Below are 13,968 nucleotides of genomic sequence, written 5' to 3'. Positions count from 1 at the left end.
GTGTAGGTCTGTGATAGGCTACACTTTGATAAATTGTGTTGATCTATGATAGGTGACACCTCGGTAATTAATACTAGTATGTGAGAGGCGGTACATTTATGATTTATGTCCCTCGATGAGGGTTTGGAAATTCTGAAATCATGTGCACTGGCATATAAACATTGCATTAGGGTGTTTGGCACATGAGTCATGTTTGTTATGATATGTTATATGTATATACATGCTCTGTTATTGTTTAGTAATAATGTCATAACTGCTAAGTGTTTATTGTTTGTCTTCACGATATAATTGTTAAATGTTAATTGTTAATTTCGATTGGTGACCTTTTAAATTATTGTAGAAATTGGGTCTTGCCTTCAGATGATACCCGAGTTCGTTCTACCGACTGTTACCTTGACAACAGAAACATCGTTAGACTTCCCTGACCAGCATTCGTCAACTGCTTGGATATACGACCCCATCTCAAGCAGGGCTACATATACAGGGAGAGTGGTGAGGACAAGTAGGAGAGTTGGGGAAGTATCTCACGTAGAGGTCACTCACGAGAGGATCGACTATCCTGTACCCTCAAGATTGGTACTCGGGGTGAATGGAGCGTGGAAAGCTGTAGAGGATGCTTCAGTTAGAGGTGAGACGGAGGCCACCGTAGGTATGGCGACTCCCATCGTAAGAGCAGGGGATGTAGTGCTTGGACCAGAGAATGGCGAGAAGGATAAGGAGCCGATGCTAGCGGAAGAAGATATTATAGGACTGTTTAGGCTGGTCGGGGACCAGAGTTTTGTTGATGAATCGTCTGTACCTCAGTTGGTGCCACCCCGAGTTGAGTCAGAGCTTCCACTTCCAGTGAATGACCTCAACCAACTGTCGATAGGATAGTGAACTGTTTTGAGATTTGAACTTGTTTCATTAATATGACTATTAGATGTTAAGTGACAATTAAGTGCGAATAATGTATTGTATAACTTTCTTTTTTGTTATGATCGAGTTTGATATGGAATGAAGAGTTAACATTGTGCTAAATATTGATTTTCATTCTTGTTTGAATTAAATTGTTGCTTGAAGATAAACAAAAACTAAATTTGAGGTTGTAATAATTCTTCGTCATATCTAAGTTTTAAATGTATTTTAAATATTTATTTATTTTATTTATTGTGGTTTTTAGTTTAACTTTAAATGTTATTTAAATAGATTACTCTCTTGTGAGTATTGGATCAATTAGATATTTATTCTTTTAATTTACTCATAACTAGATATTTAGTGCAGTGTTTGTTTTATTTCATTGGCTTAACAAAACAAGTTGATTGTTTGAGTGGAACCTTACTACTGAAGTTTCGAAGTTATAATTGCATTGCTTAACCATGAAAAGATTGCACAATGAAAAGGGCGGGTCGGGGGCGGATTTTGCCTCCTCCACTCCCGCACCCGACTAATCGGGGAAAATCCGCACTCGCACCTGTTTCATAACGGGTGTAAAAATTAGACCCTCATCTCTGCCCACAATGGATTTCGGATTTTCTCGTCCACACTCGCACCCATTTATATATATAAAATTATAAACTTAAAAAATTATATCTATTATAATTAATATAATAAAATAATTATTATCAGATAATAATAAAATAAAAAATTATTTTATATAGAGATAAGATTATAATTTTTAATATTTAAAAAAATATTAAATATATATTGATATGTATATGTATAGAAAATTCAAAATTTACTCTAATATTACTTGCGGGACGGGTTTGGGTGCGGGTGCGGGGTGGATATCATCACCCTCGCACCCGTCCCCGCACCCGAAATTTAATTTCGGGGAAAATCCACACCCGCACCCGCACCCGCACCCAATCAAAGCGGGTTTTCCCCGTCCAAATCAAACGGATTTGGGTTGGTATCTGCGGGTGCAGATTTTTTTGTCATCCCTAAATAAAAGCCTTTTAAGGCTTAAGGGTTTGACTTTTGGAAGAAAAGAAAGAAGAAATTTTTACTTACTATCATCTACCTATGTCTCTTACTTCTTACTACATTTGAAGAGATTATTTTATTTTTTTTATTCTATATAAAAAGGATTTTGAAGAGATTATTTTATTTTTTTATTATATATAAAAAGGATTTTTTTTTCTTTTCACTCACATATGTTCAAAACTTTAACAAAAATTATTAAAAAAGATTCAAATTTTTGAAGAGACAAGAATAAAAGAGGAGTGGAGGAAAAGAGGAGTTTGGCCAGTGCCACATCAGGGCCGTTGCTGTATGTGGAATAAGAAAAGAAAATTGGAATTTAGGTTGTGATTTTTAGATGCAAAATAGAAAACAGCTACATCTTAAAAGAGATATAGTACAATTTGTGTAATTTATATATATATATATATATATATATATATATATATATATATTATGAATAATTAATTTACTTATTGATTAGATATTAGATGAACTTTTTTGAATTTATTTAGTTTTAATTTTTGTATGCTATTTATGCAATTATAACGTATTTGATTATTTATATATTTTTGTTGATGTTTTTTTGTGCTTGATCATCATAAAATTGAACTTAAGTATTATTTAGTTATTAAAAAACAAACTATGACAATCGAAATCAAAATATATGTTCATGTTTCAATATTGTTATAAGAATATGAAGTATTAATATATGTCTAATAAATTAACGTTTGGATATGCTTTGAGTAGTAAGTCTGTTCACATAAGGGATTTTGGGTCAAGTGATCGGTCTTAGTTTAATTGGTTAATTTGATCTAATCAAATAGGTTAGATTGTTAAAATAATAAATCAATAATTGCATAGTGAAAAGAAGGTAATTTGTTTGTTTAATTTTTCGTTTGTTTGAAATTACCAACAAAGTTATAAACCTTTTTGTTAATTAAGTCTTTTCAACTTTGTTGTGTTACCAAATTAATAACGATCCATGTAGAGACGATTTACTTATCAATTTATTACTTGAACGATTTGTTAAACTTGTCAAAAAGTTGTAAGTCATTCACAAGGTCTTTGACACTAGTTCGTTTGAGACAAGTGACAATATGGTGGATAATATTGAGGGAACTACAAGCAGTTGTATTCCTGATATGTATATTATAGTCTCTTGGAGTGACACAGCGTTGGAAGATGAGATTGTTTTCGGTCAGAATGTTGTAGATGACATGCATTATGCATATTTTGAATGAACTTTGAAACAAGAAAAATGATTTTACTAAAGTAGTCTCTAATACTAAAAAAAAAAAAAAAAAATTCAAAATCACAATAGTGTAAATAGTCGCTCTAGAATGGTCGTCACGTTCAATATTTTCCTTTTGCTTTTTTTTTTTCTCTCTATCCCGAGTTAGATTTATGTACTTTAACTTTTGTTTGTTTTTTCCTATTTTATTAATGTAGCTTTAGATTATATAAAAAATACATAATAAATATTTATATAAAAATACATCAATCCATAAAGCTGTAAAAAAATTAAATCATTATATTAAACAAAAATTGAGATATTAATTATAAAAATTATACCATTGTATATCTAAAATATAGAAAATAGTTTAACTCTGCAAATCATTTTCCAATTGATCTCCTTAAAATTTACAAAATTTATAAGACAAAAGTTTTTTTATGGTCTAAATTTCTTCTTAGTCAGCATAGCATAAGATACAATTTTTTTCTTCTTTATGTTACTTCACAAGACACTACTTTTTTTTTTTACATCACAAGACATTATTTTTAATGAGATAAGATTCTCTCTATTTATTCACCTTTATTTATTATGTATTTATAGAGAGCAACACAAAATTATTAAATAAGTTTAATGATAGTAAAATCCACTTACAATATGTTGTGTTACCTACTTTTTTGTGTCTAAGTCTCATAAGACACAATCAGAATTTTTAATGGTGATAAAAAATAAAATATCCTATACTAACCAACACAAACTAAAAAACAGCCCAATTGTAAATTTGTAATGCTTTAGACCCGTCCCTAATTCGGGAAACGTATGGACAAATATAAGTAGAAAACCATAATAAAAGTTTATTATAATTAAAAATAAAACAATAAAATAAAGTAAAATAAATTAAAAGTTAAATAGCACACGTGTTCTCTTAACTTAATTTTAGTTTTAGTTTTTTTTTCCTTCTCGATTTGGTCTTTTATTTTAATTTTAAGTGACAATTTGATTTTTTATGTTTTAAAATGTCAACAATGTTATCCTTTTGTTACAAAAATTTAAAAAAATGCATCAAAATTTTCAAACAAAACCCATAAAATTAATTATATTCTTCAATATAATACAAATTTTATCAAATTTGTAACTCAAATATTCAAATAAACTCACAATTTCATTCTTTATTTGATGTTGTTAGAGATGAAAATATGAGTTTATTTAAAGATTTAAGTTATTAATTTGATGAAATTTGCATTATATTGAGGATGACAATTAATTTTATGGATTTTGTTTGAAATTTTTTATGAATTTTTGCAAAATAAAAAAGATAACATTGTTGACATTTTAAAACATAAAATATCAAATTGTCACTTAAAATTAAAATAAAGGACCAAATCGATGAAAAAAAAGATAAATGACTAAAACGTTAACTGGAATTAAGTTAAGAGACTACGGGTGATCTTTAGCCTAAATTAAACTATAATTAAAATAAAACACATCGATAAAAAATAATCAAAACAAAATAAGAGAATATCAAAATAAAAATAAATAGAATTAAAAAGAAATATAAGGAGATCAAAATAAAATTGAAAAAAAAAATATAATCAGATAAAATCAAACTAAAATAAATTAGAATCAAAATATCATAAGGTTAATTAATCAAGGCAAAATAGAATGATAAAAATAGAATCCAAATAAAAGAGAACTAAATCAAACAAATAAAAAACAGATACAAAACAAAAACAAAAGAAAAAGTATATCAAAAGGAGATCAAAGTAAAAAAGCAACAAAATATAATAAAATCACAGTGAAACCAATTTGATTAGATTATAAAAAAAATTAAAAAAGTATCAAATAGATTGGAACAAAACAGGATCAAAACAAAATAAGGTAAGATAATATTTTAAAAAAGTTAATCCTAGAAATATATATAACACAAGTACTCACAATAGCCGCAAACAAGTCATACTAGACATCGAGGCTTGAAAAAGTACCATGAAATTTCTTAGTGCAACGAGAGCTTCAAAAGATTTAACACAACAAAACATGAAAGTTCAAGAAAAAAGCTATGAGGAAATTAGAAAGAGTTTTGAAGAAAGCTTAAACACTCTACTTAATGAGCTTATTTTTGAAGACGTGAAGGCAATTTTAGAGCAAGCTCGTTCAATTGTAGAGGAAATCAAAATGTTCATTCCTACAAGGTATGAAAAGTTCCAAATAATGGTAAATTTGTACACCGAAAGGTTTATTCATATGCTAAGATTCATTAGCCAAAGGGCTAATGAGTTAACAAATTATGAGATATTAAATGTAACAAGTTGGGTTGTTGAATACCAATATAGTCTTATTGGGCTTGGTGTTAATGAGTCTTTGGCCCATATATGCATCGAGAGTGGTTCAATTGACCTACTTGTGGATACATATGTTGAGCGATTTCTATCTACAACAAAAATATGGTTCTTGAATATTTTAGAGGTAGATAAGAAAATAAAGGAAACTAAAGACGGAAAGTTATATACCTTAGTTGGTGTTGAATTATTTAGGACTCTTCAATTTCATATTGAAATTATTCGAGAAAATAATAGTGTTGAAATTTTGTTGTACAAAATTTCCTTAGCCATGATTCAAGTGATGGTCGATTTTCAAACAGCTGAAAAGAAAATATTTGAAGAAGAAATTAGTGTGGAACATTTTTGTGCTATGGTTAACAACAATTTGAGATTTTATGATTTTGGATTGGAGCTTAGTAATAGCATCTTGGAATCGCTTCCAAATAATTATGCAAAGCAATTTAGTTTTGAAGATACATGTGAAGGGTTTCTTGATATTGCTAAGGAAGCTATGCTTAAAATTGTAAGTCTGATATTTGAAGATCCTTTGGTTCATGATTTGTTGGTCAATTTATACACAAAAGAATGGAGTAAAGGTAAGGTTACTAAGAATTTGGTTGAAACATTTGATCAATATTTTACTCAAGTAAAAATGTACATTGAAGAAAGTTTTTTTGGGAGATTTGTTGAAGCTTGCTTGGAGAAAACCGTCATTGTTTATGTTGATAATCTTTTATCACAAAAAAAGTACATTAAGGAAGAAACTATTGAACAAATGTGGGTAGATGAAGAAGTTATAATGACCTTTTTTTGGAAGCATATAAGTGTTTTTGAAGTTGAAAAAAGAATGAGAATACTTAGTGATTTGAGGGAACTTGCTTCGAGAGAGACTAGTTTGGATAGTTTCACATTTATTTATAAAAATATACTCAAACATCAACCTGATTGTCCACCTCAAGTTGTGGAGAAATTAATTGGTCTAAGAAAAGGAATTTATTGGAAGGATGCCAATAAAATCATAGAAAAATGCAAAGTGATATATCAAAATTCTCTAATTGATGGAAGGCCTCCTAAAAGGGGTTTTGTTTTTTCAAAAGTCAAGTTTTCAACAATGTCTCAATCTCAAGGGGGATTTAGGAGTGGACTCAATCGTCCGATCCAAATGCTAACCCATGTATACAAGCTCATATTTAATAGGGCACACAAGTAAACAAGTTTGTATGTAGGTTTTGTCAAAAAGAAAAAAAAAAAGTTTTGATTGTTTTGTTTCATGAAAACAATTGGATTTTTTTTTCTTTATTTATTTTTCGATTCTTGAGAGAAAGATATTTTGGTAAGTTGGAGTTCAGTGTAAATAAATAAAGTCTGATTAACAATTATTTCAATTAAGATTTAAATTGAATTTTTCTTGAATGATTTTTTTAGTTTATTAATATTGTAATCTTATTATATTTCAGTTTTAATTTAAATTTATTGTTATAGTTTTTAATTATCTACAATTTCTCATGTTTATAGTATTTGTAAAATTAGTGATTATATTTCATGGGGTTTAAGGGGACTTAAAGACTCCTAATATTTTGTTAATTTTGGAATTCTTTTTTCTCAAAAAAAAAAAAAAAAAAATATTTTTTTTAAAGAAAAATTTGAAATTATTTTTTATCAAAAAAAAATTTAAAACTTTTTTATCGGTGAATTTTAAGAAAAAAATTGAAAAAAAAATTATTTCTCAAAAAAAAAATTTGTCAAATTTTTTTAAAAAACACATCGATTTTTTTTATAAAAAAAGTGGGTCTATAGGTCCACTAAACCGACAAAATTTTAAGAATTTTTGGTGTTGGGGGTTTACTTCTTGGAGGCTTTTTAATTATGAAATTTTTGTGTCCCTCTAACATGTGGGGTTGAGGCCAATAATTAGTGGATTTGTCAAATTTACTAGCATAGATCACTCAAAGGCATTTTTACCACCATGAATCATTTAAGACATTAGCATTGCATAAAACTTCTTTAGATCAAGCCATTCATTCAAACACACTATTTCTAGCCATTTTATAACACATGAGTTGATTAACACTAGTCTAGAAGGTATGTTAAAAGTGATTTAAGCAAAATGAATCAATTCAATTGAATGAATTAATTCCGTAAAAGTAATATCTTTGTTAATAGATTCATTGAGCATTTCAAATGAAATGAGTAGCCACCAAAATAGATAATTTGTTAATTAATACATTTATTGAAATTTAAATTAAATGAATCAATTCATTTGTGTGCTAAATGCTCAAATGGCTAGTTTTCGTTTCAACTTTTAGTTAGGGCCTATAAATAGCATATGTCATTCATTCATATACTCTCTTGAGATCATTAGCCTTTCATATTTGTATTAATATACTATTTAGAATGTTTCAATTTCTCTTATTCTTTGTGATTGTTCTTGTAAAGTGTGAGGTATGCCTTTTGATTTTGATAGGGTGAGGTATCACTATTCTTATGGGTTTCATAAGGATGGGTATCCATAAGATTTTAAGTAAAAAATTTTGTTATTGGTATCCAACTAGTGGAAAAAAATCATGAGTGGGGCCTAAGGACTAGACATAAACCACAAGTGGTTAGTGACTGAACTTGTATAAATCATATTGCAATCCTCTTAACTCTAATATCTTTATTTTCAATATTTTAATTTTTACTTATATTGTTAATTGTGAGTTATTCTTTTTATTCATTAGTTCAAACGATTCTACAAATTAAGTAATTTTCTCTTTAAAATAAGATTGTTCTTTAAACACTTTTACAAATTAAATAATCTTCTCTTTAAAATAAGATTGTTCTTCACGAGATGACAAAAGTTTTGTGAAAATAAAAAATAAAATTCAAACTCAATTCACCCTCTTAAGTAAGTTGGTTGGCCATTTGGGTAATAAATGACATTAAAGCTTGACTCTTGGTAAATGGCTTAACAACTTCAAGAGAAAAGAGGACCACACACAACTGGTGTAATCGTGAGGGTGGCTTTGTAATTTCGTGCTCCTATTTTTACTATTGAAGGATATACTTATTGGAAAGAAAGATTGATTTTTTTTTTTAATGAATGCATCGATTGAGATATATGAAATGTAGTCGAAAATGGTACTTTCGTGTCATCTTATCCTATTTATGTTTGATTCAAGAAATTTTTTGTAGTGAATGTACCGATAATCTAAAGTATACAAGTAGAAAATACACTGGACTATGAGATCAATCAACCATCACTCATATCTTTGAGTATTCTCGACAGACACGTGCGCATAAATACTGCTCTAAGATTGTTATTCCTTCATGATCACGTCAAAAAATGGAACATAGATCCATCAAACAAAAGTCAATTGACAATGTATATCATAGATACTATCATCCCAAAACAAAATAAGTACAATTACTAAAAGAAAAACACTAAAACCCTATACATCAAAAACTAATTTGATCATTCACTAACAACTACAGTTAGTAATATATATTCTCAATGTTTGAACCTAAAAATGTCATTTTGAAAATTATCTCTTATAATAGTCACACTAATTGCTTTATTTCTAAAGTGTTATAATTGTAGAATTATTTTAAGTTCAATTTTTTGAATTTAACACCGAATATTATATACTTCAATTTATAATTATTGCATAAATTCTATGTTGCTTTGTTGTTATTTACATCATCATTTGTAAATAATTATTAAAATAATTCTTTTGAGCAATTATTAAGGCAATCTCAAATTTTATCATTTATGAATTTTATGTTTGATGTTGATATTAATTAATCTTATATTTTGATATAACGACTTATTTTTTATTTATGAATCATTTGAGAAAATATTGTAATAGAGTTAATGGATCTTGAAGTCGTCAAAACTTAGTGGCTCTAAATACGATGATGAAAATTTCATAATCTCTTAGGTAAATTTCAACCTCGTATGACTTATTAAGTGATTGCATATATTGAAAGTTTTATGATATTTTATTCTCCTCGCATTATTATAAAATATGCAATTATATGTATAAAAAAACACTTTTTCAAAATATTCTAAAGTTTAGAACTCTACAATATTCAAGGTTTTTATTATTTTAAGAGTTCTATTCTAGATAAATATAAAATCATATAAAACTATTTTATACACCTTGATTGAAGCATAATCATTTTTAATTTGTATAATCGTAATCTCGCCTATCATAGGTATAATGATGCAAATTTTGTATGTTAAATAAATTATTATTATATTAATAATAATTATACGTATTATTGTTCAATATATTTATAAAATTTATAGTAATGTCAATTATGTTTTCAGCATCCTATTGGTATTATAATTTTTGGCGACATGATATATGTACATTGATGATATATTTATGAAGTGGAATGACAATTAGTTAGAAATTATCTTTAAAGACATGTAGCAATTTATATCTATTTTATGCAATCCAATGTTCATTATAAATGTTTTTCTTATTGTAATTATTTCTATATATTATGTAACTAATGGACATGCCCTATCATGTGATATTACTTGATATGATATAACCATCATTTTCTATCAAGTGGGAAAATCTTATATGTCAATTATCAATAATTGATAAACAAATATAATTTTTTAATAATATTATGGAGACTTATATTGATAATATTATAATCTTAAGTTATGCAAGTACAAATAAATAGTAATACTTCTATCAAGTATGATAGTGTGTTATTGAAATGCTTATAAAATATACAATCATAAAGTTTATAAGTATTTCTCATATATCTTCAATGATTAAAAAAAAATTAAGTCTCTTTTATGTCCGATAATATGCTTGATGTGATTATTAGAGGCAGATGCAATTACTTACTTGTCACATTTATTAGAGGCAAAGACACATTATTTATTTGTCACACTTATCAGAGGTAGAGACAAATTATTGTTTGTCATGTTTAATAGAAGCAGAGTAACAAAAGTTTGTTGAATCCATCAGAGGTAATAGAATCAAGGTCTTGCTTGCGTTTCTAAAGACAACTGAGGTACAACGTCGCTCGCATCCCATAGTCAATTAAAGGTTGCGACAACAAATACATGTGTCACCAGACTTAGGCTATAGATCGAAGTGAAGTCTTAGTTTATTTTGTCTTCGTCCAGTCATCAGAGGATATAATTTATATTGATACGCGTGTTATGTTGCGCTTGTTTTGCAATATTTCTTTTGCTATATTATAATTTATTCCATTAGTAGATCTCTAATACACTTATAACATAAGCTATTTAAGAATGGATAGTTATGACTTTTGCCTTTAATGTGCACATTTGACATATATAGTTATCGGATAATTGTTCTTTATTTGTTTATTTTTGCTATCATCAATCAAATGATTATATCTAAAAACACTTTTGTACTAACAATAAGTTATTAATCTACACTTAAAAATTAAAAAGTGTAGATTAAAAACATATATCTATTTGAATTATTAATAATTAAAATTGAAATTTAGAAAACTACTATTCAACTTTACTTATTTAAAATTGTAAATATGTAGATTGTTAATTTATATGTTCATAAAAAATATGAGTGTAAATTAGCAAACTCTTATATATATATTGTACGTGTGTTTGTGTTTATAAGAAAATAATTTTTATGTCCAACTTAGTTCATTCTATTTTTTATTTATTTACAAAATGTGTGTTTATTCAATTAGTTTTATACGTGTATACTATTGCTTTCTATTTATACTACTATCAAATAAGAGCCGAGTTTTATAATGAGAGAGTGAGATGGTTAAATCTTGATTATACAATATTATCATGATTAAGATTTATTTAATTGACACATAATCACTTAAAAAAATCACAACTTTTTCTTGTAATCTTGATCATCCATGTATAGTTGTGCGGTCAAAATTTAACCCACTCACGGTAGAATTCCTCTTATTTGACATGCTCACTATATATATACTATTTATTGATTCGAAAATAATTCAAAATCAAATAGATGGATTGTAACGCCCCAAATTTTTTGATACGAATATTACTGAAAAATATTTATTTTCTTTTAGAAACAACTAATTAATTTTTTTTTTCTCATTAAAAGAACGTAATGTAATTTACTAAAATATTATTTATTTATTTATTCATTTGCAAAATTAATATTCCAATTATTAGATCAATATTCATTTATGGTCCAAAATAAAATAAATTCTCTTTAAGTGAAATTTAAAAGAAACAATGTTGCCAGAAATTAATGACATTCAATTTTTTTCTAGCTAATGAAATATCACGTCTGCATTTCTATTAAAAGTTAATGATGAAGAGTAAATAACTTTACAATGTGCCGCAAAAATTTAGTAATACAAAATATTATTTTCAAGTAAAATATAATTTTCCCACGTGTGTGCACCAATCAAACGTCATTCATGCAACTCTTTGAAATCATTAGTACCTAAATGTTGGTGTAAGGGGTCAGTTCATCCCACAACAAAATTAAACAAAATAATAAATTAACAACCATAAAATATGAATATAAAATCTTTTCGTAATAAAAGATTTTAAAAAAAATTGACTCTTTAATAGTTCTTAAAGATGTATCAAAAGTCATAGAATGTATCTAAATAAATCAAGTAGCAATCGTCCAGATATAAATTAGATCAAAATAAAATAACATAAAAATGTATGCAAGTCATGCATGCTCCTAAACATATATGATCCGGATATAACCAGCCACACAGGCGTCCACACAGAAGTCACCCATACCAATGGGAAAAATTAACCCAGCCACACAGGCGTCCACAAAGATGCATATGATATGTCATGAAATGATAATGATGCTCAAAGATACATATCACCACCCAATTAGATAATCACATAAACCACAAGCCACTTAGGCAACCACAAAGATAACAATATTTAAAATCCAATTCACCAGCCACTTAGGCAACCACAAAGATAACAATATTTAAAATACAAATCACCAGCCACTTAGGCAACCACAAAGATAATATTTAGAACACAAATCACTAGCCACTTAGGCAACCACAAAGATAACAATATTTAAAATGCAAATCACCAACCACTTTGGCAACCACAAAGATAAAAATATTTAAAATACAAACCACCAACCAAACCACTTAGACAACCACATAGATAGAATATTCAAAACACAAATCACAAGCCACTTATGCAACCACAAAAATAATATTATTTAAAACACAAATCAAGGTTTGCCGCTAAACACATCACAAAAATCAACTTAATCATGTTATCATAATTAAAATTAAAACTTTACACCAATTCCCCCAAGACTCATATAGATTTCTTAAAAATCAAAACTTTGAAATAAAATAGGACAAAAATCGAAACTTTAAATTAAAGACATCCTAAAAAATATTACTCATGAGATCATAATAAAAATCATAGCTTTATAATTAAGTACACATAAACAACACACAAATAATAACTTTACATCAAATATATGACATCAAACATATTACTCATGTTATAATAATAAAAATCGAAATTTATAATTAAGTTTATCAAAGCAAACATATTACTCATAAAAATAAAATATTATAGTTAAATTCTTTAAGGCAATTAAAAATCAATATTTTTCTTTTAAGACAACAAGTTTTATATCAATATCTTACAAACTATTAATTTAATATCTAGCCTAACATTGCATGGGGAAAAGCCCTTACCTTAGGCGCTTTCTTTCTTAACACCTCTAAATTTGCACGAGAAATAGCTCATGGGGCAGTAATGAATTCAACACCGATAGATATTGGAATTTACGACTCAGAAAATTATTTTGAGAGTGTATGAATGACAAATAGGTGTGCCAACCAGATGCCTAATGGAAATGTATGAACATATAAGCTATTTACGTTGCACTATTACCATTGATTTCTTGTCTAAAATTGAAGTGCACTTAATTCCAACATTATACTACCAATAATTACTATTTCTTTAATTTTATTAGGTTGTTACAAAGCCAATTGAAATCATATGTATTTATATGTATGAGTTAATTTGGATTAACTAACAGAGTTCACCATATATTGAAGGGTATCACACACTAATTTTAATTAAATAAATAAATTAGAGATTGTCACATCACTCTTTTAATTTTTTTTATCTAATAGTTACGAAGCCAAAAATTTCATAGAATTATTTTTGTAGACAATTATAATAAAATTATAATTTTAGTTTAAAAGAGATGAATGCATGAGATACAAACAATAGTCTTTTTGTGTCCTCTCTTAATTGCACAAAAACTTATAATTAAATTTATAATCTTCCTTTAAAAATAAATTAAAGGTGTTTAAAATGAATTAATGCACATTATGCCAAGAAAACACCATGAATTGTCATAAAATGTTGTCATAAATGAGAGTAAAAGAATGAGTCAAATCACTAATTTTTGTTTTTATAGGATGAACCAAAAATATTTTCAAAACACTGAAGGTTCGTTTTCACTAACTCTATAATATATC

The 13,968-nt window shown here is 27.3% G+C and overlaps 2 protein-coding genes across 2 annotated transcripts in view; both read left to right on the top strand.

Moving 5' to 3' along the window:
- The window catches only part of LOC101509770 (uncharacterized), a 3,634-nt gene extending 2,530 nt beyond the window's left edge, over positions 1-1,104 (top strand). The window contains exon 2 of the mRNA XM_004507168.4: positions 341-1,104. Within this exon, the coding sequence (XP_004507225.1) occupies positions 361-876 (516 nt within the window). The 5' untranslated portion in view covers positions 341-360 and the 3' untranslated portion in view covers positions 877-1,104. The remainder of the gene's footprint in view (positions 1-340) is intronic.
- Positions 1,105-5,158: 4,054 nt separating this feature from the next.
- Positions 5,159-6,714, top strand: LOC101490422 (exocyst complex component SEC6-like). Its single transcript, XM_004507185.2, has one exon. It carries the CDS (start codon positions 5,159-5,161, stop codon positions 6,701-6,703), a length of 1,545 nt encoding a protein of 514 aa, XP_004507242.1. The 3' UTR covers positions 6,704-6,714.
- The last annotated feature ends 7,254 nt before the right edge of the window (positions 6,715-13,968 follow it).

Source organism: Cicer arietinum, chromosome 6 (assembly GCF_000331145.2).
Source record: "Cicer arietinum cultivar CDC Frontier isolate Library 1 chromosome 6, Cicar.CDCFrontier_v2.0, whole genome shotgun sequence".
Lineage (NCBI taxonomy): Eukaryota > Viridiplantae > Streptophyta > Magnoliopsida > Fabales > Fabaceae > Cicer > Cicer arietinum.
This window is presented reverse-complemented; position numbering and strand designations above follow the sequence as displayed.